Source organism: Schistocerca serialis, chromosome 10 (assembly GCF_023864345.2).
Source record: "Schistocerca serialis cubense isolate TAMUIC-IGC-003099 chromosome 10, iqSchSeri2.2, whole genome shotgun sequence".
Taxonomy (NCBI): Eukaryota; Metazoa; Arthropoda; class Insecta; order Orthoptera; family Acrididae; genus Schistocerca; species Schistocerca serialis.
In genome coordinates this window covers 82,464,935-82,492,530 of record NC_064647.1, presented here as the reverse complement: position 1 = coordinate 82,492,530, position 27,596 = coordinate 82,464,935, and the positions used below count along the sequence as shown (strand labels likewise).

The 27,596-nt window shown below is 43.3% G+C and overlaps 1 protein-coding gene across 2 annotated transcripts in view; it reads right to left on the bottom strand.

The window, feature by feature from the left end:
* The window catches only part of LOC126424846 (uncharacterized), a 289,952-nt gene that overhangs the window by 44,768 nt on the left and 217,588 nt on the right, over positions 1-27,596 (bottom strand). For both annotated transcript variants that reach the window (XM_050087655.1, XM_050087656.1), the window contains exons 7-8: positions 22,313-22,487; positions 10,857-11,029 (exon numbers count right to left, since the gene is read on the bottom strand). In XM_050087655.1, coding sequence (XP_049943612.1) covers positions 10,857-11,029; positions 22,313-22,487 — 348 coding nt within the window. The remainder of the gene's footprint in view (positions 1-10,856; positions 11,030-22,312; positions 22,488-27,596) is intronic.

Below are 27,596 nucleotides of genomic sequence, written 5' to 3'. Positions count from 1 at the left end.
GGACTTAACATCTGAGGTCATCAGTCCCCTAGAACTCAGAACTAATTAAACCTAACTAACCTAAGGACATCACACACATCCATGTCCGAGGCAGGGGGCTGAGGCGTATCGGTTTGGGGGACCCTTGCCGCTCGCGTGGGCGCTACGATGGGTGCCGCCTCCGTGCGCGCGGAGCGGCGGGGGAGGCGGCGACGGCCGGGCGCGCTGCGGCGCTGCAGCGTATCGCTTTGCTGCCTAGTCTAGAGAGACTCCCTAGCTCTCTCCCCAGTTGTACAGCCGACTTTGCTAGCGATGGTTCACTGGCTACATACCCTCTCATTTGCAGAGACGACAGTTTAGCATAGCCTTCAGCTACGTCATTTGCTACGACCTAGCAAGGCGCCATATTCAGTTACTATTCTGAACAGATAATATTGTGAAACATGTACCGTCAAGAGCGACGTTCATGGATTAATGGATTAAAGTTAAGTATCAAACTAATTACGTCCGCTTTCTGAATTCTTATTCCTTGTCATGTTCCAGACCTCACGTCAGTATAGTTCTTCCCTCCTCACGCCAGCCTGCGTGAGCTAAAACGCGTGCAATTCGGCCTCCTCTCGTAACACGGTGTTGGCTCTTCTGCCAACACAACAAATTACCGTCGTGCGGCCATAATCACGTCGGAAACCTTTACACACGAATTACTTGAGTCCGCCAGTCGATTGCCCTTTTATACCTTGTGTACGCGATATGACCGCCATCTATATATGTGCATATTGCTATCCCATGACTTTTGTCACCTGATAGTATACTCATCAGAAGTGCCCCGCAGTAACCATTTCTGCCTGTTGATGCATGACTCATTCGTTACACTTCCCTACTCCCTGATTTTCGGGATTTTGGAGCATTTCGTCGTAATTCTATGTAACAAAAATCTCTATATACAGGGTGATTATTATTAAAGTTAAGCTTTCAAACCGCTGTAGAAATAACACCACTGGCCAGAATGACGTCAAACTGCAACGGAATATTATCGGAGAAGGGGGAAAACATATGACAGAAGAAAAAAAAATAGTGTCAAAATTGATCAATTGATGGCGCTGGATGTGTCAGAATTCGTAAGTGAAAACACCTGTCATGCGCACGAACCAGTGATGTTGGTATAAACACACCGTGTACACGGCTTTTCCGCCTTTCGCGTCAGCGACCATCGCCATGACTGTCTCAATGCAGGATTGCGCTCAGCTTGTAAAGCTGTGTTATAAGAATGATGACTGTGCGTGCGTTGCTCTGCAGAAGTTACGGACAGTGAAGGGTTTGAAAAAAGGCGTTGATCCTTGACTGCCATGGGTCTGGAGAAAATGACTCGGAAATTCGAAAAGACGGGTTCTTTTGGTGTGCAACCTGATAGAGGGAGGAAACGAATTGATTCGATGTTAGTGAAAGCAGTGACCACAGCATTGCGGGAGGAGACGAGTGGTGTGTGCAAACGTGTAGTCCACGGAGAATTGCCCGAACATTGGACATACCCGTGAACGCGGTGGGTAAAATCCTACGAAACATCCTTCTTTGCTATCCATTCAAAATTAGCTACGAGCACGAGTTGCTTCCTGTTGACCTGCGAGCAAGAGATACCTTTGCTTTAGGATTTCTTGCTCGCATGGAAATGGACAATGACTAGCCGTGGAAGATTTTGTGCACAGACGATGCCCACTTCCATCTGACAGAATACGTCAGTACACAGAATTGTCGAATATGGGCAACGGAAAATCCACACGCAAGTCAGCCAGTACCACTTCCTCCTGAAAAGGTCAGTGTGGTGCGGGTTTACGGCATCATCTATCATAGGACCATATTTTTTCGAAGAGACAGGTGCTTCCGGTTCTGTTACCTGTACTGTCACTGGTAATTGTTATGAATGTCTTTAGCGCAACCACGTCATCCAGCTCTCCAACAGCGTGGATATGTGGACAGGGTCATTTTTATGCAAGATGGCGCACCTCCGCGCATTGCGAATCCAGTTAAAAAGCTGCTTAACCGCCATTTCGGAAATGCTAGAATTATCAGCCGAAATTTCCCTACAGCCTGGCCATCCCGATCACCTGACCTTAGTCACTGTGACTTCTGGCTGTGGGGCTATCTGAAAGATTTTGTGTTCAGTGTTCCGTTTGCAAACTTAGCAGCATTGAAAGCACACATTGCACAGCACGCTCTGGACGTGGCCCCAGAAACATTTCGATCAGTTACTCGATTTCACCTTGTTGCGAAAAACGGTAGATAGCATATTGAACATGTTTTGCGCCAGTCACACGGAAATTTTAATTCCATTTGATTTTGATTGATGCTTTTTACTCGGTTTTAGGCGCCAGGACAATTAAAAATCGACGTGAGTGATGCTTTTTATGCGGTTTTCAGCGTCAGGGCAATTCAGAACCCATTTTTCCCATTTCATGTGATATGACCTTGCCGTGGTGGCTGGGCTTACGTAACTAACAGCATCACACCTGTACACCCACGCACACTGAGTAGTACAGTTCGTTTAACAGCAAACGTCAAACTTAGGCATTGTTTTATGGTTCATTTGTCATTTGTAGTCGACCACTGTTAAATTATGATGCTTACAGCGACATGGGTTGCTGCATTTTGTAACTATTTATTTTTCTTCTGCCATACGTTTTTCCCCTTCCCCGACAATATTTCGTTGCAATTTGACGTCATTCAGACCAGAGACGTTATTTCTACAGAGGTTTAAAAGTTTAATTGTAATCACCCTGTATATATCGAAATATCCTGGCTGAGTAACTGACTGCCGGCTACGGTGGCCGAGCGGTTCTAGGCGCGTCAGTCCGGAACCGCGCGACCGCTACGGTCGCAGGTTCGAATCCTGCCTCGGGCATGGATGTGTGTGATGTCCTTAGGTTAGTTAGGCTTAAGTAGTTCTAAGTTCTAGGGGACTGATGACCTCAGATGTTAAGTCCCATAGTGCTCAGAGCCATTTAACTAACTGACTGACTGACTTATCATTGCCCAGCCCATACCGCTAAGGATAGAAAATTGAAATTTGGAGAAGATGTTGATCTTGTACTGTAGACCATTTGAAAAGTGGTTTAATAGTGACCTCCCAAAAAACTTTTCATGCCCAGTTTCACCCCCTTTTGGGTGGAATTCCGAGAAATCCTTTAAGAAAGGAGAACGTCGCTATTAAACCACTTTTCAAGTTAGAATTACGAAGATTGGTATTTGGTTTCTCGGTCAGAAACAAAGAAATTCGTGTTTCAGAATTTTTTTGAAAATAAACCATTATTGAACAGGTACTAAAGCATTTTTTAAGCCACATCTATGAAAATGGGTATTTGACTTATCGGTTGCACATAAAAGAACAGGCTGAAATTGTAGAAAAATTCAACATAATGGGGGTGAAATAGGGACTAAAATGTTGTATGAAAATATCTCATTAGGAAAGCATTTTTAAAGTTAAATCTATGAATCTATTAATTTGGCTCCTTGGTTAGAAATAAAAAATGACTTGTTTCAGTGTTTTTGGAAATTTAGCCCATAAGGGGGTAAAACAGGGCCTGACTGATCCACTACCTCATCATCGCACAGCCCAAAACTGTTAAGGTTGAACTTTTTAAGAGGCCGTTGATATTATACTGTAGGCATCGTATAGTAAGGTATTGTTCGAAATTCCATTCCCAAGGGGGTGAAGTAGGGGCTAAAAGTTTTTCTGAAAAAAAAATATATATATATATATATATATATATATATATATATATATATATATATATATATATATATATATGGGGGGGGGGGTGCTAGACGGGCGGTGTCCTGCAACCGTAGCTGTCGCGCGGTTCCAAACTGAAGCACCTAGAACCTCTCTGCCATACCGGGCGGATAGTTGAACATTATTGAGTATATTTGGGATGCCTTGCAACGTGCTTGTCTGAAGAGATCTCCATCCCCTCGTACTCAGCCCTGCAATATTCATGGTGTCAATTCGCTCCAGCACTTCTTCAGACATTAGCGGAATCCATGCCACGTCGTGTTGCAGCACTTCTGCGTGCTCGTGGAGGCCCTACAAGATATTAGGGAGGTGTACCAGTTTCTTTGGCTCTTCAGTGTGAATATTTTCTGGATCTTTTCCTTTATATGTACAGTGTAATCTTGCTTTCCGCCAGATTTCGAGATTCTAGAGCAATAGAAGCTCTCTTTACGCTATGACTTTGCAAGTATCAAAATACGTGACATAAATGACCGTGTCTAATGATCTCATTGATTTGGAACCTTCACTTTTTTCACCGCCAAGGGATTATAGACCTTAATACGTGACATAAATTTCGACTTGATACGTCTACTCGTTCCTGAGACAAAAGGTTTGCAACAGTCGAACAGGTACACAGACAGACAGATGGACAAGAAGGTGATCCTATGAGCCCAGTATTTACCGACTGACGAATGGAACCCTAGAAATGAAAAACTCATTACATATGGAATGTGAAAGAGAGCGAGCGGGGTGGTGCCGTGGTCAGCACACTGGCCTCGCATTCGGGAGGACGAAGGTTCAATCCCGCGTCCGGCCGTCCTGAGCAAGGTTTTCTGTTAATTGTGTGGACGCTAGCGTGACAGAGAGAGAGTGAGTCATACCATGAGCTGACATGTGTAAAGTGCAGCTGGCCAGTTTATGGTACTGGCAAAACAAGACATACCTTATAATCATTCAGTTATTTAGAGAGGTGGTTATTTTGGTATTTGTGGGTTTTATACATTTGTTCGTTTAATAAATTCCTCATGAAAGCTGTTACGTTGTGATTGGTTCACAATAAAAGACGCGGGATTGCGCGCTTTAATTCTGATATTGGATTGGCGACGATGTTCCTCACCCATTTAGAGGGCAGTGGACTAAAAAGCTGCTTTGTGAAGTGTAGATGAAGTTCGGAGCTCATACATCATCATGTTCGCACGCCTATGTAGGGAGCTCTGAATAAATGTAACTATTTTGCAGAATTATGAGTAAAACTTGACCCTGGAATTTCGGAAAGTGAACGCGAACGTGTGAGAAGAAAACGAGGAATTTCGATTTTTGTTTGTAAACTGTGACTTTTGAGTTAACAAAAATCCGCGTGGCGTGTTGTGCAAGTCGGGACCGAGACCTGAATGTTGAAAGGGATCGAGTTGTGCAATATTTGAATGAGCTCTCTGTCATAGACAATCCGTTTTGTAATCTATAGTTCAAGAATAATCGCATTTATTGTTGTTATAATACCACCAACCGGTCTCAACCCGACTCAGGGGTCATCTTCTGGGCGTTTACACCATTGGTCGACTGCTGGTGGTGTCACTCCTGTCTACATAACGGCAGAAAACTATCGTCAGTTTAGCAATAGTGGTGTCACTCCTGTCTCCATAACGGTGGGAAACTATCAACAGTTTATCAATAGTTTCCTGCCGTTATGTAGACAGGAGTGACACCACTATTGATAAACTGACGATAGTTTCCTGCCGTTATGTAGACAGGAGTGACACCACCAGCAGTCGACCAATGGTGTAAACGCCCAGAAGATGACCCCTGAGTCGGGTGGAAACCGGTTGGCGGTATTATAACAATAATAAATGCGATTAAGACTGTTCTTGAATTATTGATTAATCATACTAGTCGCTGCTTCTCTCCACAACCATATTGTCCAAAAATCGTTTTGTAATCTTCCTGGTAACAAGTTTGGTTAGACACCATAACCTGGCTATTACGAGTGATTGTATGTGAGCGTAGCAGCTCTAGCTTAAGATTAGCACTGGCTGGGCCGAGTTCTTGTATGAAACCAGTGACAATATACTGAAGACTTCACTCACGTACTATGTATCACTTAAAAAAAAGAAGCTCGGCAGTTCTGAAACTAGCAAACATTATAAGGTCGTTTGTGTGGTCATCGTTTCTTGCACTTTCTAGGCACTGAGAGAGCGACTGGCCCGACTACAACTTTTCCAGACGAGATAAAATGTCCGTTTTCTAAAAGGACAAACAGGGCACGCGTGTGGGCCAGAATGCAAGAGCGGAAATTCTGCACAAGGAAGTAGACTACTCTGCCAGATGAACAATAATATCGCCGTTGCAATTAAACCAAAACAACAGTGCGCCTGCAGGCTAAAGTAAATAAAGTTTTTTGATTGTGATGCTCGCTGATCCAATCGACAATGCCCTGGGAATATTTAACAAGCAAGACAATTACTTACCACTGTTAGTAATTGGAGTAGACTAGCATTAGTCATAAAAGGCTCCTACGTAGTACAATGAGGCGACAAAAGTCATGCGATGCCTCATAATATCGTATCGGACCTCCTTCTGCTTGGCGTAGTTCACCAACTAGACGGGGCACGAACTCAACAAGCAGAGGGTGGCGCACGAAATGTGTTACCGATCGTTTCTTTCACAATTTACGACGCTCATTACATATCCCACTGGGATCTCTACAGCAATACCAGCAGAGCTTGGAAAACAAATGAGTTACGAAATGACGTGTAATTCACGATACTGCCGCTAGGAGACTAGTAAGCAGCAATGGCTGACAATGGAAGACTGACGACACAGCAACGATCGGCAATTGTGTTACTTTTTCATGAAACTAAAAGCCATGTTGTGACTCAGAGGCGTTTTCGACGACAGTTTACAACACGATGGGTCCCTTGCAAGAAGACCATCCACAGGTTGTACGATAAATTTGTACAGGAAGGAACAGTACTGGAAGCGAAGCGACCTCGGCCTATGCCTGTTTGTTCGCCGGAGAATACTGAAGCGGTACGAGTTGCTGTACAGAGAAGTCCCGGGAAATCGTGTAGAAAGGCAGCAGTGCAACTGGGAATATCCAGACGCTCCGTTCAACGCATTTTAAAAGTGACCTCCATTTGTACCCATACAAGATGACGTGTGCACAGAAGCTCACTGAAGAACACAAGCAGCAGAGACTACTGTTTGCTCAGTGAGCAGGGGATAGGGAAGAAACTCTCAACAACGTTTGATTTTCAGAAGAGGCACATTTTCATTTAGAGGGTGTGGTTAAAACAGAAAATGTACGCTTTTGGGCCACTGAAAACCGACAAGTGCTTCATGAACGACAACATTATGCTCCGAGGATTACAGCGTGGGCAACAATTTCCAGTCACGGACGTATTGGACCCTTTTTCTTCGAAGAAACTGTGAACAGCGAGCGTTATTTGAGCATGCTTCGCAATAGCTTCATTCCACAGATTCTTGCTTCTGCCTTGCTCTTATTATTAAAGTTAAGCTTTCAAACCGCTGTAGAAATAACACCACTGGCCAGAATGACGTCAAACTGCAACGGAATATTATCGGAGAAGGGGGAAAACATATGACAGAAGAAAAAAAAAATAGTGTGAAAATTGATCAATTGATGGCGCTGGATGTGTCAGAATTCGTAAGTGAAAACTCCTGTCATGCGCACGAACCAGTGATGTTGGTATAAACACACCGTGTACACGGCTTTTCCTCCTTTCGCGTCAGCGACCATCGCCATGACTGTCTCAATGCAGGATTGCGCTCAGCTTGTAAAGCTGTGTTATAAGAATGATGACTGTGCGTGCGTTGCTCTGCAGAAGTTACGGACAGTGAAGGGTTTGAAAAAAGGCGTTGATCCTTGACTGCCATGGGTCTGGAGAAAATGACTCGGAAATTCGAAAAGACGGGTTCTTTTGGTGTGCAACCTGATAAAGGGAGGAAACGAATTGATTCGATGTTAGTGAAAGCAGTGACCACAGCATTGCGGGAGGAGACGAGTGGTGTGTGCAAACGTGTAGTCCACGGAGAATTGCCCGAACATTGGACATACCCGTGAGCACGGTGCGTAAAATCCTACGAAACATCCTTCTTTGCTATAAAAAAAAAAAAATGGTTCAAATGGCTCTGAGCACTATGGGACTCAACTGCTGTGGTCATAAGTCCCCTAGAACTTACAACTACTTAAACCTACCTAATCTAAGGACATCACACACATCCATGCCCGAGGCAGGATTCGAACCTGCGACCGTAGCGGTCGTGCGGTTCCAGACTCTTTGCTATCCATTCAAAATTAGCTACCTGCACGAGTTGCTTCCTGTCGACCTGCGAGCAAGAGATACCTTTGCTTTAGGATTTCTTGCTCGCATGGAAATGGACAATGACTAGCCGTGGAAGATTTTGTGCACAGACGATACCCACTTCCATCTGACAGAATACGTCAGTACACAGAATTGTCGAATATGGGCAACGGAAAATCCACACGCAAATCAACCAGTACCACTTCCTCCTGAAAAGGTCAGTGTGCTGCGGGTTTACGGCATCATCTATCATACGACCATATTTTTTCGAAGAGACAGGTGCTTCCGGTTCTGTTACCCGTACTGCCACTGGTAATTGTTATGAATGTCTTTAGCGCAACCACGTCATCCAGCTCTCCAACAGCGTGGATATGTGGACAGGGTCATTTTTATGCAAGATGGCGCACCTCCACGCATTGCGAATCCAGCTAAAAAGCTGCTTAACCGCCATTTCGGAAATGCTAGAATTATCAGCCGAAATTTCCCTACAGCCGGGCCATCCCGATCACCTGACCTTAGTCAGTGTGGCTTCTGGCTGTGGGCCTATCTGAAAGATTTTGTGTTCAGTGTTCCGTTTGCAAACTTAGCAGCATTGAAAGCACGCATTGCACAGCACGTTCTGGACGTGGCCCCAGAAACATTTCGATCAGTTACTCCATTTCACCTTGTTGCAAAAAACGGTAGATATCATATTGAACATGTTTTGCGCCAGTCACACGGAAATTTTAATTCCATTTGATTTTGATTGATGCTTTTTTACGCGGTTTTTGGCGCCAGGACAATTAAAAACCGACGTGAGTGATGCTTTTTATGCGGTTTTCAGCGTCAGGGCAATTCAGAACCCATTTTTCCCATTTCATGTGATATGACCTTGTCGTGGTGGCTGGGCTTACGTAACTAACAGCATCACACCTGTACACCCACGCACACTGAGTAGTACAGTTCGTTTAACAGCAAACGTCAAACTTAGGCATTGTTTTATGGTTCATTTGTCATTTGTAGTCGACCACTGTTAAATTATGATGCTTACAGCGACATGGGTTGCTGCATTTTGTAACTATTTATTTTTCTTCTGCCATACGTTTTTCCCCTTCCCCGACAATATTTCGTTGCAATTTGACGTCATTCAGACCAGAGACGTTATTTCTACAGAGGTTTGAAAGTTTAATTGTAATCACCCTGTATATAACGAAATATCCTGGCTGAGTAACTGACTGCCGGCTACGGTGGCCGAGCGGTTCTAGGCGCGTCAGTCCGGAACCGCGCGACCGCTACGGTCGCAGGTTCGAATCCTGCCTCGAGCATGGATGTGTGTGATGTCCTTAGGTTAGTTAGGCTTAAGTAGTTCTAAGTTCTAGGGGACTGATGACCTTAGATGTTAAGTCCCATAGTGCTCAGAGCCATTTGACTAACTAACTGACTGACTTATCATTGCCCAGCCCATACCGCTAAGAATAGAAAATTGAAATTTGGAGAAGATGTTGATCTTGTACTGTAGACCATTTGAAAAGTGGTTTAATAGTGACCTCCCAAAAAGCTTTTCATGCCCAGTTTCACCCCCTTTTGGGTGGAATTCCGAAAAATCCTTTAAGAAAGGAGAACGTCGCTATTAAACCACTTTTCAGGTTAGAATTACGAAGATTGGTATTTGGTTTCTCGGTCAGAAACAAAGAAATTCGTGTTTCAGAATTTTTTTGAAAATAAACCATTATTGAACAGGTACTAAAGCATTTTTTAAGCCACATCTATGAAAATGCGTATTTGACTTCTCGGTTGCACATAAAATAACAGGCTGAAATTGTAGAAAAATTCAACATAATGGGGGTGATATAGGGACTAAAATGTTGTATGAAAATATCTCATTAGGAAAGCATTTTTAAAGTTAAATCTATGAATCTATTAATTTGGCTCCTTGGTTAGAAATAAAAAATGACTTGTTTCAGTGTTTTTGGAAATTTAGCCCATAAGGGGGTAAAACAGGGCCTGACTGATCCACTACCTCATCATCGCACAGCCCAAAACTGTTAAGGTTGAACTTTTTAAGAGGCTGTTGATATTATACTGTAGGCATCGTATAGTAAGGTATTGTTCGAAATTCCATTCCTAAGGGGGTGAAGTAGGGGCTAAAAGTTTTTCTGAAAATACATCGTTATTAAGGAAATTGTGAAGTTAGAAATACGATAGTTGTGTTAGGTTCCCTTGCCAGAATTTTTTTTTAGAAAAAACAAGCTTCATCATTTCTGGAAATTCTACCACTAAAGAAGTACTATAGAGGGTGAAAGTTTGTCTTGAAAATAAGTTATTAAAATACTACTATAGCGTTTTTAAAGCTACATCTATGAAAAGTGGTATTGGACTTCTCGGCTGGAAGTAAAAACATGTTTCAGTCTATTAAGAAATTCGGCCCTTAAGGGGTGAAGTACAGGATGAAAATTTTTATGAAAATATTTCTTTATATTAAAATACTTAAAAAGCTAAAGCTATGAAAATTTGTACCTGATTTCTAAAGTTAATATGTGTTAGGAAATGCAAGTTTCTATGGAAATATCACCAGAAGAACTCAACAGGCAGGGTTACCAAAGAGCTGCGATCCCAGTTAAGAGAATCGTTTCTGGTCAGAAGTACATTCGGAAATAACCATGCTTCTATGCCTTAATCGGCATGAAAAGTTTAGAAGATATTGCAGTTTGTGAACAACGTAAAAACTCGATTAAAAAGCACAAAAAGACATCTGTGCAAACCATACAGTGTAGAAGGCGCTGAGCTAGTGCAAAATAAATCTGACGTACCTGAGGACCCTTGGTGACTATTTCTCCAGGCTGGTTCGGTCCCAGAACGCGCGAGGTTTCCACGTCGACGACTCTGACGCTGGTGTTTGGTAAGGGCTTACCCACAGCCGTCTGCTTCTTGGTCGTCCTCTCAGAGTTGAGCACACACGGGGACGCTTCTGTCAGGCCGTAAGCTGCCTCCAGCACACACAAAACACACGTTACAAACACACAAGCCTGGTATTCGGTTGGGAGAGCAATATCCAAGCAAGACAAAAAAAAGGTAACCTAGGAGAAAGGAAGAACAATGCGAAATGGAGGAAGCCCTGTGGAGCATCTATGATTGGTCCACGCACTGGCAGCTGCAAGCGAAAAAAAATAAATGCAACCCACTCCACGTAAACAGGCGAAGAGTTATTTTTTATATTAGCGAGTGAAGAAAACCCATGAAGTCACGATCGCACATGAAATCTTTTTTATTTGGATGCATTACTAGTCTCGGCCGACAGTCGAGCCATCTTCAGATCATAAAACCTCGATTAGTTTGGTGTCATTACTGCTTATCACATTGTTGAAATCTTTCTTAACTGTAAGACGTTACGGCAAAGTATATATGATCATCTGTGTTACGACATGACGTAAATACTGATTGTGTCAGTTATGAAGTTTTAACGGCATAGCATCTTTGGTAAGACGATGTCTTTTACATGTAAACATTTTAATGAATAGTTCCACATACAAATATTGTTCTTTTTTTTTTCACTGCCATTTCTCGGCATTAATGTACACTTCCAGTTTTACGACCATCGTTCAGTGACACTGGTCAAGATGATGAAAAGCTGTATGGATGTTGTCATTTCAAGGACGATTTTGGTGATGTGTGAAGCCGTAATGGCACCAACACTAATGAAGAATATTTTATGATCTGAAGATAACTAGACTGGTAGCCGAAACTAGTAATCCAGTCGAATAAAGAAGATATCATGTGCGATCTTGATTTCGTGGGTTTTCAGTCTCTCACGTAAGTAAAAAATTTAAAACTAATCGCAGATCCCTGTTTGACAATGTTAACATACTTGGGTTTGTTACTGTTCGATTACGCTACTGGTGAAAATTCACCAAAAACAGTAACTGTCGCAAAGTACCCAGGAGGCATCCTGGAGCGGAATGACGACATAAGACAAACTGCAGGAAAAGCAGATGACAAACTGACATTCACTGGAAGAATCTTAAGGAAATGCGGTGTGTCCGAGGAGGAATGGTTTCTTCCTTCAGACATTTGTATTCAAGATAGTGAAACAAAATTTATTTTATAGGTTGACTCTTACACATAAGATTGCAGCAACCACCCACTTTTTACAATGCTATTTATCTATTTAAACAGCGCCATTACCGGTTTCGAACCTATAGGTTCATCTCCAGATGGCTAGTTCACGTTTTACATTGGATTTCATGTTTTGATTCTCCATTTACGTAAAATGTAAAGTAAAACGTGAACTAGTTGTCTGAAGATGAAGCTATCGGTTCGAAACCGGCAACGGCACTGTTTAAATAAATAAGCAGCATTGTAAAAAGTGTCTGGTTACTGTAATCTTCTGTGTAAGAGTCAACCTATATTTTGTACACAGCCACAGGCTCAAAATGTCAGTTTTGACAAAATAGCATAAAATTTATTTTACAACATTTTTCTATATCTTAGCTGTTTTTCTACATAGTCAGTGAGCAAATATAAACATTTGTTGTAGCCTACTAGAAGCTTCCCTGCGCCTTCTGCAAACTTAGTTGCCGCCAAGTTTCTGAAACAGTCACTAATTTTCTACTTAATCTCGGTGGCATCTCCACAGTGCTTTCCGACCAAACAAAAATCATTAGATTTGGAAAGAAGGTTGCTAACCACTCGGGGTCACTTCGAGACAATAAGACGGATGAAAACACAATGGTATTACAGACACTGGCTGCGAGCAGGCATTGATTGAAATCAATGGGGAAAGTTGAAATTTTACCACAGACCAGGATTAGAACCCGTGTCTCCTGCTTATTGGACAGATGCTCTGACCACTGAGTCATCCCGACACAGCGGTCATTACAGCTGCACGCGTTCCATCAGATGGAAATTTTCAACTTCTAATGTGGTGCCCCTTGCCCATTATCCTCGTTACTCACGGCATTTCACCGATTCCTGTAAGTTTGAGTCTGCTGTGCATCTGCACTGAAGAGATTATATGCCGTTTCGCGTTAATCATACTCGTATATACAGGGTGTCTCATTTATCTTGCTCACCCAAAAGAACTTTTTTGTTGCGTTAAATAAAAAATGGTTTCAACCAGTTCGTGGTGAGGGTAGAGAGATTGCAGGGCACTCTCACTTCTGATTCGGCGTAGGGAATACGATCTACAGCGATTTGACTTCATACATTGTGATGAAATGGTGGGCAGCAGTTTATGGTCTTGTTTGTGTGCTCTAGGGAAAGAAATACGGTAAGCTTTACCTGCATTCAAAGGAACAGGGTGTCGACTTAAACGACTGCAGTAAAAGCACGCTGTTGGTGGGTCGACAAAGTGCGTTTTTTCTGGAGAACGGTGAGGAGACATTTCCAGACAGCATGTGCCGCAGTCGCATTGTGCAGAAACACATTAATCTTTGGCGCCAGACGTCCAGGTATACGGCCTATCGCCGAAAAGTCGCTGACAGCGCATTGTAGGCCTTTTTAGCGAGCAAGCCACCAAAAGAAATGTAAATGTTCTGCAAATGTCCATGGGACAGGGAAGCTGGGGCCCAGATGTCCAGACTCTGTTTCAAAACATGTTTTGTCGATGCGAGTTTATGACCATTCTTTGCAAACTGAAATGGACACAACAGGGGAGATAACAAGCTGTTTATGTAGGGCTGTGCTTCCACCCTGTATTGAGTTAGCAAAAGACACGACAAACATGTGGGAAAGAGGCCGCAAAGCTGAATTTGTTTATTATTTCCCATGTATGGCCGCACTGGGTAGCTGTGCGGTCTGAGGCTCCTTGTCACGGCGCGCGCAGCTTCCCTCGTCGGAGGTTCGAGTCCTACCTCAGGCATGGGTGTGTGTGTTGTCCTTAGCGTGAGTTTAAGTTAAGTAGTGCGTAAGCTTAGGGACTGATGACCTCACCAGTTTGGCCCCATAAGACCTTACCACAAATTTCCAAATTTCCGACTCATGTAAACACAGGTACTCCTCTCTGGAGTATGCACCTCATTTCTTGTTGCTTTAGCGTACAGTGCACTGTATACCAGTGTAGTGGTGCATCAGAGTGATGTAGTAACTGCATGGCGATAGTACACAGTGTGCATTCAATTTTTGCTCTTTGAAGGTGTATGATGTAGTACACACATGACCATAACTTTGGAATGCTGCTAATCTACGGAGAGAGTACGGGGACAGAAAATAATGTATTAACTTGCATGTTTATGTTCAGTTCTGTTAGAGAACATGGTGATTATTGTGTTATTATTTCTATCTTGTACTCTACTGCATGTACCTGTACTGTAATTTGCTATAGGCGGGCGAAATTCTGTTCTGGCACAACTACTGTACAGCAGACGATTCCCTGACGAGCCATAAACTTCTCGCTGGATGTCTGATCGTTCCTTTCCGGCCTACATGAAATTGAAAGTTTAAGTGCAGGACCTCGAAATCGTAGCAGAAAACGAACAAACGAAACTGCTCAAGAAGGTGCGCTCGCTGCCGTAGCCGTGAATCGCGACAAACTCAGTATGAAGTAGGTGTCTCGAAAACAAGTGCACGTCGCATTTTGCACCGTCACAAATTCCATCCTTACCATGCTCATTTAAACCAAGAACATCATGGGAATGACTTCAACAACAACTTTCAATTTTGCCAGTTGGTTCGGCGACAACTTCTGACTAATCCGAATTTCTTCTCAGATGTTCTTTTTACCGAGGGATCATTCTCCCACGAAGGAATTGTCAATATGAGAAATACGCATTACTGGTCCATCAACAATTCACCATGGCTCTGACAGATAGAGCATCAGCGTTCGTTGAACGTTAATGTCTGGTACGGAATTATTATAGATACCATTCTCGGACCTTTCTTTGTAAATAGCAACCAAAATAGCAGACAGTATGCCCGATTTTTATGACACACACTTCCTGTTCTTTTGGACACCGTACCTCTAATCACATGGTATCAGCACGATAGGTGCCCTTGCACATAACGCCTTACGACCACGACGAATTCCGCACCATAAATACCCTGGTAGGGCTATTGGACGTGGTGGGCCAGTTAGTTGGCCTGCCCAATCTCCGGACCTGGATTTTTTCCTGTGGGGAGCAGTCAAGAATGCTGTCTACCAAAATGTTCCAACAACAGTAAAGATCATGCAGCAACTTATTATTGATGTTTGTACAGCCATCACAGAGGCAGTAGCAGCACGATTTGGGGTTTCATCCACAATGTGACCCTTTCTATGAATGCTAATGGTCGCTGATGTAAACGCTCTATTTTCATTTAGTGATAGTATCACAGTAAAGGTTACTACAAAGGGCCATGTTACTGCTGCATTGTCATAAACAGTGTAATACGATACTGTAAAATAACAATATCCAGTTACTATATAATACAGTACTGTTGCATTCACTGTTTGCTGGTAACCCGCTAAATGTTCAAAGGTTAAATCATTTAGTGAGTGAAATGCACTGAAGTGATATTTAAGTTAGGCAAGTTATGTATTATCTATCATTTTCACAACTACTAGTTTTGTGGATAAAATGGTACAGTGTGATACATTTCTGAATAGCTCTTGGAGAGGGTAAGTGTATTCTTGATTAAAATGTACATCCTTCCATTTAAAAAATTTAACCTCTAACCCATATCTCCTACATCTGTGGGGATACATAAAAGGTATACGTTAGCAAGAACTACCCAATGGTGTTAAGAAACAATTTAATGCATCAGACAAAAGGTATTTTGGGTGAGCAGGATAAATGGGACGCTCTGTATATGTCACGTCTGTTCTTTTAGACCTGCCAAGAAGAACAGACAACATTTTTTATCCAGGAGCCAACATGAATTAAGACACAAAGAAATTACAGACATTGGTTGCAAGTAGGCATTGACTGAGTGGGGAAAACCGAAATTTTGTGTCGGACCCGGATTCGAACCTGGGTCTCCTACTTAGTAGGAAAATGCTCTGGCCACTAAGCCACCAAGACACAGTTGTCATTTTAACTGCACCGACTACCCTAGCACGCTTCCTGTCAGACCACAAACTCTGGGCTTATCCACACACCACTAATGTAGTACTGTTTGCCTATTATGCTCATTACTCGCGGCAATGCCCATAAGAGTACGAGCCTGGCTTGCATCTGCACTGAAAAGATCATTAGCCGTCTCACCTTAACCGTGGAAGCGTGTGAAAGGACAGACACCACACACAATGAGACGGATGTTTAAAAACTTCCCATTTAGACTGCTAACGCGGAAGCAGAATGCGTGAGAACATTGTCGTGAAGAAGCGCAGTGCCGCTGGACAACAATGCACGCTGGTTGTTCTGAATGGCGCAATGCAGTCAGTGAAGGGTAGACAGTAGGGCCCCACATTTATAATCTCCTCTCTGAGTGTAAAGTCGATGAGTGGGGCACCCTTATGATGCCAAAACATTATGCTTGTAGCTCTTTGGTGCTCAGATTCTTTTTCTTTTTTCCTTTTGGGGATCATGAATGATTCACCCAACAGAGTGCAGATTTGTTTGTGGACTGTTATACAAAACCCAGGTCTTGTCGCCAGAAACAGGGTAGTTCAAAAATTCCTCGCCATCCTTGTCACACCAGGTGAGAAAAGTCAATGCAACTGCTAAGAATTCTTCCAGGTTGTATGGCCGTGGTCCATGGAACTCTTCAATCCCTGACGTTTCGTCCAAGGCTTCGTTGGACATCTTCGGAGGTGCTCCTGGTTGTGAAAGACTCAGCACAACCAGGCGCACCTCCGAAGATGTCCAACGTAGCCTTGGACGAAACGTCAGGGATTGAAGACCTCCATGGATAACAGTCAATGCAACTACCATTCGTTGTTTTTTGCGTCCATCTGTCAAAAGTCGACGAATGTACCAGGCACACACTTTTGTGCAGCCCAATTCACCGCTTACAATTTGATCATGAACTTACTTTAGCAGGCGTTACCACTTGTCAGCAGTTGCCTGTTCTCAGACTTCCAGACCTGTCACTCTTCTTCAGATAGCCCTCTACGTTCCATGGCTTTGGCTGTAGGCCGCATCCTCCACCCACGTCGCTCTCGACTTCCCCCCTGCTCTTTCTCCAAGATGGAGACCAGTTGAGTGAACACTCTGGCCAATGTGGTTTCTCCACCAATTGGTCATGTCCATGCCATCTCAATGCTATAGTGTTAATCCTGTTTGTGACTGGTTCCATCGCATGCATCTCCATTCTGGCATATTCATCCCTCAGTCGATCCAAGCTGGCCGTTCTCATGCTCCACCACAACCCATCTACTTCGACAGCCACAATTTTCCCCCTTTGTTTCTCGTTCAGTGTCCAGCACCCTGAGACATACGTCATAATGGTTTCAACGACAGCACGAAGCAACTACTTTCTTTATTCGCGTGGACATGTGCCGACTCCAAAAGATTCAGTACCATTTAACGATCCAACAGGTGCACTCACTTGACTTGGTCTGTGGGACGCGTCAACTTGGCAGTAGTCTGTCTCACCGATTAGTGAACCAAGATAACTGAACACTTGCACATTCCTTACCCAACGACACTCAAAATCCAAATACTTGCCCACTTTTAGCAACAAGATATTCCACTTCATCCTTTCTCATTTGGTACATGACATCATCCTTATCCAGAGACATCAGAACTGAATGTGAAATGAAATTTCAGGAAAGCACAAACTCAGTTCACCAATAATGGTCTTGTCCGTTGAATTTGAGTTTGTCTGTCACAGCTGTAGGTACGCCTGATCATTTGTCATCATCAGTAGTCGTTCATGCGCCATTAAGCATGATGTACCGTTCTAGGACTGAAGCTTCATTCATCACATTGACATAAATTTCGGTTATTTGCTTTTTTTTTTCATTTAGGAACCGCATTACACGGCAAACCTGGATGGCTAAGTTTTTTAATTTTGTCACACATTTTAAAACCTCACAAATAGACAGTAAAGAACCATTCCTGCTTGCTGTTAACATCATTTGTTCATAAATGAAAGAATATTGTACAATAGAGAATTACTAAATGAGGCCATGTAGCTGTTAGGATGCTGACCTCTCATTCTGGAGGACGGAACTGCTCTGTCCAACCATCCCGATGTGGGTTTTCTGTGGTTCTCCTGGATCGCTAAGCCAAATGCCGGTGATTCCCTAACGTAGGCCATGGATGAACACTTACCTTGTCCCCGCAGACCAGCAGTCCCATCCTTGTAAAGCACGTTATGTATGGTGCGTGTTGTATTGGGAGATTCAGAAGCTCCTCCCACTGGGTTTTATGCAACCAGCAACGTCTTCAAATACCACACACCTGATTATCATGTTCCCTCGTTTGCTATATGGAAACTATTAGTCTTACAGAGGAAACTGAACACGACTTTTCTGTACGAAATTTAATTGAAATGGGACGCGTTTTTGAGAGGTTGTAATCTTCGAATGATTCAATGTACAATAGTGACCTTCAAACGCCTTATTCTTGAATAACTCGAAAGCGGTGGCCTCCAGCGAAAACGTATCCCGGTCCAAAATTTAACTACATTAAATTTCCTACATGAAAGTCCTGTCCATGTTTTTTTCTTTAGGACTAATAGTTCGTGTGTAGCGAGCGAGAGAATAGGAAAATCTTGTGAGTAGTATTTGAAAGTGCTCCAGGCTGCATGAAACCCAGCGGTAGGGACATCTGAATACCCCGTATTACGGCCAACTGATTGGCACTATATTTCCTTTACAATTCATCTATCATTGTGAGATGTTCCTTGGACGTGTAAAGATAAGTAAGGAAATCATATTGGCGCCAACGATTACTAGGGTCTGTGAATCCTGCAGGACACGAAATTACCTTTCATTCGGTAGCCGTTTGACATCTTCTTCAGTGCAACTGCAGTCACACTTCCCGCATGATTTAAGGTACAGGAACATCGATAACGAGTGAGAGCAGTTTATTGAACGATATTGGCCACAGTATGCATTTATGCACACAGATGGAATTAAAAAAGAGGGAATGCATCATGCCTTCTTCAGCCCCTCTAATTCCACTTATCAAATGACAACATTTTCACCTGAAACTTCTATAGTTGTTACAAATTATCAAGAAAATAAATGTAAGCTGTAGCGAAATATGGATAACACAGTATAAGATAAAAAAATAAAAATAAAAAAAGACTAATCACGAAGGAATCGGTAGATGTGACGTACATTTAGAGACAAAGCAATGACTACAATTTCAGAGAAATTTGCTAACTTACTCTAGATTAAGAGCTTCACAAACTGAACTTGTTAGTAACGTGTTAGTCCACCTCTGGCCCTTACCAAACAGTTATTCGGCTTGGCACTGATTGAGAGAGTTGTTGGATGTCTTCCTGAGAGATATCGTGCCAAATTCTGTCCAAATGGAGCGTTAAATCGTCAAAATCCGAAGCTGATTGGAAGGCCCTGCCCATAATGCTCCAAACGTTCTGAACGGGGGAGATATCCAACGACCTTGCTTCCAGAGTGAGATTTTCACACTGCAGCGAAGTGTGCACTGATATGAAACTTTCTGGCAGATTAAAACTGTATGCCGGACCGAGACTCGACCTCGAGACCTTTGCCTTTTGCGGACAAGTGCTCTACCATCGGAGCTACCCAAGCACGATTCACAATCCGTCCTCACAGCTTCAATTCTGCCAGTATCTCGTCCCCGCAGTATCCTTTCTTCCGGGAGTGGTGCTTCTGCAATGTTCGCAAAGGAGCTTCTGTGAAATCTGGAAGGTAGGAGACGAGGCACTGGCAGAATTGAAGCTGTGAGGACGGATCGTGAGCCGTGATTGGGTAGCTCAGACGGCAGAGCACTTGTCCGCAAAAGGCAAAAATTCGGAGTTCGAGTCTCGGTTCTGAGCACATTTTTAGTCTTCCAGGAAGTTTCAACGACCTTGATGGCCAAGGTAGGGTTTGGCAAGCACGAAGATAAGTAATGGAAACTCTCCCCGCGCGTGCATGGGCATTATCTTGCTGAAATGTAAGCCCAGGATGCCCTGCCATGAAGGGCAACTAAACGGAGTGATGAATATCGTCGACGTACCGCTGTGCTGTAAAGGTGCTACTCATAACAACCAAAAGGATCCTGATACAGAATGAAATAACACCCCAGATAACTGTTTGTTGTCGGATCACATGGCCTACGACTGTCATGTTGCCGGCCGCGGTGGCCGAGCGGTTCTAGGCGCTCCAGTCCGGAGCCGTGCGACTGCTACGGTTGCAGGTTCGAATCCTGCCTCGGGCATGATTGTGTGTGATGTCCTTAGGTTAGTTGGGTTTAAGTAGTTCTAAGTCTAGGGGACTGAGGACCTCAGATGTTAAGCCCCATAGTGCTCAGAACCATTTTTGACTGTCATGTTGGTGTCCCACCACTGCCCAGTGCGTCTCCAGACACATCTTCGCTGGTCATCAAGGCTCAGTTAGAAGCGGGACTCATCGCTAAATGCAGTCCTACTCCAGTCAATGAGATTTCAAGTCCTAATGAATGTGCCTGACACCACTGCTTGTTGGTGTACAGAGGCCAATCGTAGTCGGCTCAATGGGCATATTAATGGTCCTTGTCGTCACTGAAGCACCAGCTGCACGTGCATCGATGATAAAGATGAATCCTGGGAGCTGGGCGTCTGTCAGAGGACTGCTCGGTCCTCATGTTCTATCACCTCTGTAGGTCGACCGCTTCCTTCTTCGCACTATGTTCGGCCCTCTTTCACGCATTTCTGCCAACATCGTCGAATAGTGGCATCACTCTTATTGAAATGTCGAACGATTCACCGATTACTCTAATCGGTTTCTTTGAGACCAACAACACATGCTATCGCTATTGCGTGTATTATTTTGCGCCTGTCCGCGAAGCATACTTACTGTCGAACTGAGACACGAAATTCGCAAAGACTTTGTGGCCTGGGGTTGACATGTCCCCTGTCTACTATCCCTGTCAGCTGTTCGGTGCAACTGCACTACAACGTCACACAGTCTCCATCGGCCACCAAAGATTACAAATTTGTTTTTTCCATTTATATGCGTATGAATATCAATTTGTGACCAATTTGCATATCTCTTTCATGACACTTTTTTTTTTTTTTTTAAAGATACATCATGCACTAGAACCAACAGGAGTAACACGAACAGAAGACCAAGAACGAAATGCTGGCATTCAAAAGCGTGTAACAGATCCAATAAATCCAGTCTTTTAAGTCCTACTGCTCAATCTATACATCGAAGAAGCACTGATGGTAGTAAAAGTTAGGTTCAGGAGAGGGATTATCATTCAGGGTGAAACGATATCATCGATAAGATCTGCTGATAACATTGCCAACCCCAGTGTAAGCGAGGGAGAACTGCAGGGCAAGTTGAATGGGATGAAAAATCTAGTGAATACAGAATATAGGTTGAGAGTAAGCCAATGAAAGAGTAATATAATGAGGAGACAACGGTAACATCAAAACTGGAGAGCACAAAGCAGGTGAAGTGAAGGAACTCTGCGATCTTGGAAGCAAAGTAACTCATGACGGACAAAGGAAGGCGTAAGTAACAGGTAGAGTAACACTGGGAATAGAGCACTGCTGGCTAAAATACGTCTACTAGTTTGAAAAATGGTCTTAATCCGAGGAAAAATGGACTTTTGGAGTACGGTATTATATGGTAGTAATGCAGGGGACTGTAAAAAAAACCATGACATAAGAGAATAGAAGATTTGGGATGTGGTGTTATGATGTTAAATTACGTGGTCTGATAGGAAATAAGGAGGGTCTCCACAGAATCTGGGAAGAGAGGAACATATGGAAAACAATGACGAGAAGAAGGACTCGTAGTAAGACATCAGGTTCAAAATGGTTCAAATGGCTCTGAGTACTATGGGACTTAACTGCTAAGGTCATCAGTCCCCTAGAACTTAGAACTACTTAAACCTAACTAACCTAAGGACATCACACACATCCATGCCCGAGGCAGGATTCGAACCTGCGACCGTAGCGGTCGCGAGGTTCCAGACTGTAGCGCCTTTAACCGCTTGGTCACCACGGCCAGCAAGACATCAGGGAACAACCTTCATGGTACTAAAGGGAGTTACAGAGAGTAAAAAAGCTGTAGAGGAAGACATAGGACGTAGGTTTCCAAATGTTACTCTAAGATGAAGAGGTTCGTGCAGGAGAGTAATTAGTGGCAGGGCGCATCAAACCAGTCACAAACTGGTGACTCAAGAAAGAAAACGTTAAGTGGTGGAGCGACTTGGTCTCTGCTCACCCTGGATGAAGCTCGTGGCAGGCGACGCCCTCTCCAGGAAGCGGTCGATGTCCATCTGGCCTGCTGGAGCCGCTCCAGACACCACGAAGCGCACCGACTCAAGATGGCGGCGCTGCACCATGGGGTGTCCCCCCAAGAACAGAACCATGGGCGGCACCAGGAACAGCAGTTGAGGCTGCAACCACAACACGGCGGCCGTCCTTCACTTGCAAATCAGGCATTTCTCAATGTTCCCGTTTCATCACTCCTTAGGTCCCAAGCCACTGTACGACCAGAAGAACAGAGTTTAGTGTCCAGTCGACAGTGCGATCATTAGAGGCGGAGCACGAGGTCGGGGATACGAAACGATGGGAAGGGGATCGTCTGTGCCAGTTTTCAAGGGAACCCTCCTCGCAATTGCCTGAAGCAGTTTACAGAGATCACGGAAAACATAAATGTTGCTTTCTGGATGGAAATTTGAACCGATGTCCTCCAGAATGCGAGTCCAGTTGTAACGGTATCACCGACCACCTTAAAAGGCAATCGATGCTAACGTTATACCTCTGTAAGGAATTTTTGAGAAAATTGACCATCAGATAACCTAATGGGAACAGAACAATCAAACTGGGATTCGTTTCCGAAACCAGTAGAGTATAAACAGCTGGTTTACGAACAGTCGTTCTCCCAGCACAAAAGCAAGTTGTAACATTACATATTAAAACAGGTCGCCAGCCTAATTAGGCATTCTTGTGTCAAGCAAAATGACAAAGCAGAAGGCAGTGCCAAGGCTAACCTAACCTTCCTTGACACAGACGCTGAACTCTTTCCTTACTACAACACAGTAACCTAACCTTGCAGATAAAATTGCTACAAACAAACAAATGGCCAATGACATAGTAAACAATAACATATGCCTCTCAACAACACGTACCTAAAATGGACTGGGTGTAACAGTTTATAGAACCAGTTACCGACACACATGAAATTAGTAGCAATACTGATCAGGGAAAAACTTGAAATGATTTTTAATTTAAATCAGGGGGTCAGCTAATGATCATAATCTATAACTTCATTGTTTGGCACAGAGTCTGTATGCCTGTGCATTAACCAACTTTAACACAGTATACAGTTCTTTCTTAAACTCAGTTTGAAGCAATTAAACAAAATGCAAATCTAGCTACACTGGCTCTGAAGAAGCCTTTGCATTGCTTCATTAACTAGCCTAGTACATGAGGACGCTTCACCTTTCATGTTTTGAAGAACCATGCTCATTAATAGAATTACACCAGTATGTATGAGAAATGGTAAGTATTCTTATCATCAATTACTAATTGAGTAAAACACAACAAACTGTAACGCTTTAAATAACAAATGTGATTTCATAAGCAATCTTTTGACCTACAGTCGGACGCTGTGACCAAGCGGTTCTAGGCGCTTCAGTCTGAAACCGCACTGCTACTACGGTCGCAGGTTCGAATCCTGCTCCGGGAATGGATGTGTGTGATGTCCTTAGGTTAGTTAGGTTTAAGTAGTTCTAAGTCTTGGGGACTGATGACCTCAGATGTTAAGTCCCATAGTACTTAGAGCGATTTCAACGATTTTTGACCTACTCAGAAACATAATTGGCTGTGCAAATGACAACACAACATTAAATTCAAGTTCAGCCACTTTCTCATAATCAATTATGACACTCGAAATTAAATTCACTAGGATAGGAATCCTGTCCAGGATTGTGATTTGGGATAATGACGGGTTAAGATAGATTATTATTAAAATCAACCAAATTTCACAAATACCTGGTCCATTTACAGAGTGTCAAATACAAACAGTTTAGGTAGCTGCAGGGCGTCCCTACATCTCTTACTTTCAACCCTATGTTCCCTAACTATGGACAGAGTAATTTACAGTACATTATATAGCTTATCATTTCAGTAGTTATTTAAATTCACAAGCATAATTTAAACAAAATTTCACATAACTGAAACATGTATAGATAGTCAATGACTTTCCATTTGAGATACAACATTATACATACGCAGTACTACAAATTGACATAGAAACATCGATGCAGGTACAAAATAGGTGTTACACAGTGTGCTGACTACTGAGTCACCTCGATCGGTGTTTGTTATCCTTAATAGACGGGAGTTCGATTCTCTAACGAATTAGGGAGTGAAAGGGTGGGGTAAGGTTACTGGTAAGTAAGTTGTTTATTTCTAGTAAATAGCCTCACCCCCCCCCTTTTTTAACCTAGAATCGTTAAAGAATTGAACTCCCATATATAAAAAAAGACAGCTTCAAACGTCTGATTACTTAATGCGTTAAATATTTAACGTTAACTATATAAAACCTTTATGGTTGAAGTCACAAAATCCTAGTTACACTGGTGTTATTAGTTCCGTATTATTTACCAACAGCCTAATGAACAAGTTTAGAAAAGGTCTGAAACCACCGGGTGATTCAAAAAGAAGCAACAGATTTCAATTATTTATTACAGACAAACTGCAAAAGACAGAAACTCATTGCACATGTCACTGGATAGAGGAAGTTTCAATATTTTTGAAACAGCTCCGCTGTTGTTTATTTATAGCACTATGGCGACTTCACTACGAGGGAAATCATTGTGTGTGTTGGAGTTTGCGCGTCGTCAATCTATTGTTTACGTGCATTCTGCCGTCGATTCAGCAAGAAGCCGCTTCTGCAAAAGTAGATTTATGACTGTCACACAAAATTCTTCGAAGTTGGTTGCATACGCAAAGGGCAGAGAACTTGGCCACGCACGTCTGACGAAAATGTCGAGTGTCCAAGATGCCTTCACGCAGAGCGCTCGAAGTCCACAAGACGGCAGGTCAGGGACTTCAGTTTCCTCAGACAAAGGCGTGGCGTGTTCTGAAACGACGCGTGCGTGTGAAGCCTTACAAGTTGCAGTTACTGCAGCAACTGCGTCCCGGCGACCGTAACAAAAGGTACGAATTTCGCATTTCAGTTCAAAAGGTTCAAATGGCTCTGAGCACTATGGGACTTCACATCTTAGGTCATCAGTCCCCTAGAACTTAGAACCACTTAAAACTAACTAACCTAAGGACATCACACACATCCATGCCCGAGGCAGGATTCGAACCTGCGACCGTAGCAGTCTCGCGGTTCCGGACTGAAGCGCCTAGAACCGCACGGCCACAGCGGCCGGCTCGCATTTCAGTTCTCCAGGATACGGCAGATGACACTTTATCCGAACGACTCATCTTTTCGGACTAATCGAAGTTTTATCTATCGGGTAAAGTAAACAGCCGTAGTGTAAGAATTTAGAAGTCACAAAATCCTGGTATGGCCGCCGAACGTGTAAGAGACTCATCGAGCCGCGCGGAGTGGTCGCGCGGTTTAAGGCGCCACGTCAGAGACTGCGCGGCCCCTCCCGCCGGAGGTTCGAGTCATTCCTCGGGCATGGATGTGTGTTGTGTTCTTAGCATAAGCTAGTTTCAGTTAGTTTAAGTAGTTTGTTCGTGGAGGGACCGAGGACCTCAGCAGTTTAGTCCCTTAGGAATTCACACACAAAAAGACTCACCGCAACTGAAGAATTTTGTCCTGCTGGAATTGCCGAAGTCCGTCGGAATGCACAATGGACATTAATGGGTGCAGGTGATCAGACAGGTTGCTTACATGCGTGTCACCTGTCAGAGTCGTATCTAGATGTATTAGCGGTTCCATGTCACTCCAACTCAGCACGCTACACACTATTAGAGCCTCCATCAGCTTAAACGCTCCCCTGCTGACTTGCAGTGTCCATGGATTCATGAGTTTGTCTCTATACGCGTACAAGTCCACCTGCTGGATACAATTTGAAACGAGACTCGTCCGACTAGGCAACATATATCCAGTCATCAACAGTCCAATGTCGGTGTTGACAGGTCCAGGCGAGGAGTAAAACTTTGTGTCGAGCAGTCATCAAGGTTACACGAGTTGACTTTCGGCTCCGAAAGCCCATATCGATGATGATTCTTTGAACGGTTCGCACGCTGTCACTTGTTGATGGCCCAGCATTGAAATCTGCAGAAATTTGTGGAAAGGTTGCACTTCTGTCACATTGAACGATTCTCTTCAGTTGCCGTTGGTCGTGTTCGTGCAGGATCTTTTTCCGGAAGCAGCGATGTCGGAGACCTGATGTTTACCGGATTCCTGATATTGACGGTACACTTGTGAAAGGGTCGTGCAGGAAAATCCCTACTTCATGGCTACCTCGGAGGTGCTGTGTCCCATCGCTCGTGCGCCTACTGTAATAGCAAGTTCAAACTCATTTAAATCTTAATATTCTGCCACTGTACCATCAGTAACCGGTGTAACAACTGTGCCAGACACTTGTTATCTTATATAGGCGTTGCCGACCGCATTTCTGTATTTGAATACGCATGCATATACCAGTTTCTTTGGCGATTCAATGTATATACCAAATAATTTGACATTCGCATTTGGATTTCGTTACGAATAGATTTTACCGTAGTGTAACTGGAAGCGGGTAGGCGTGGTTCTGTGTCCTACAGATACGCGTATTCAGATGCAGAAGTTCCAACCAACAGGACATGTTGCAGCTTTGACACTGCTCCGTTTACCTCATTGCTTTCTTAGTCTCTGGTGTCCTTTAGACTTGAAGCGCCTACATCTTGCCATAACTGTAATACCAGATCTCATTTGCTCAACGTCTTTGCTGCACCTTTGCATAACAGTAAATTGTTCTCCATCTCCTTCTTCATTTCAGCCATACCCTGGAAGGATCTTCCCTGAGGCCTGCATCTTATCCAAAACCACTGCATTCAAGAGAAGAAAGCTTTATCTATCATCGGTGCAGATTCCCTCTCTGCACATCAAAACTGTTTTCTTCCTGTCAAATACGGAACAAGTATCTCTGTCACACTATAAACTATCTGTGAGTTTCTCATTCCTTTCTATTTCTATTTTCCTCTTACCATCTCATCTGCTAATCTTACCCTACTTTTTCTTGCTTTTTCCTCTGACCAGTCAACTCCTTCTCCACATTGGTTTCTTCTGCACTGTTGTCATATTGTTATATGTCGCTACTCACATTCGACGGCAATATAAGGAGAAAATTTCTGATTGTTTAAAGGGCTGAAATTTCGTAAACTGCATATATTCATTACTATGCATATCATCATTGTTATTGTTACTTTCATTACAATTATATATTGTTCATGTGCCACGCGAACTGTTGTGTTTGCTTACTGAGGAAGTCTGGTTAGATGTAACACAGTGCGTGAAGGCTCTAATCTTTACATAAATAAGTAAATATATAAAT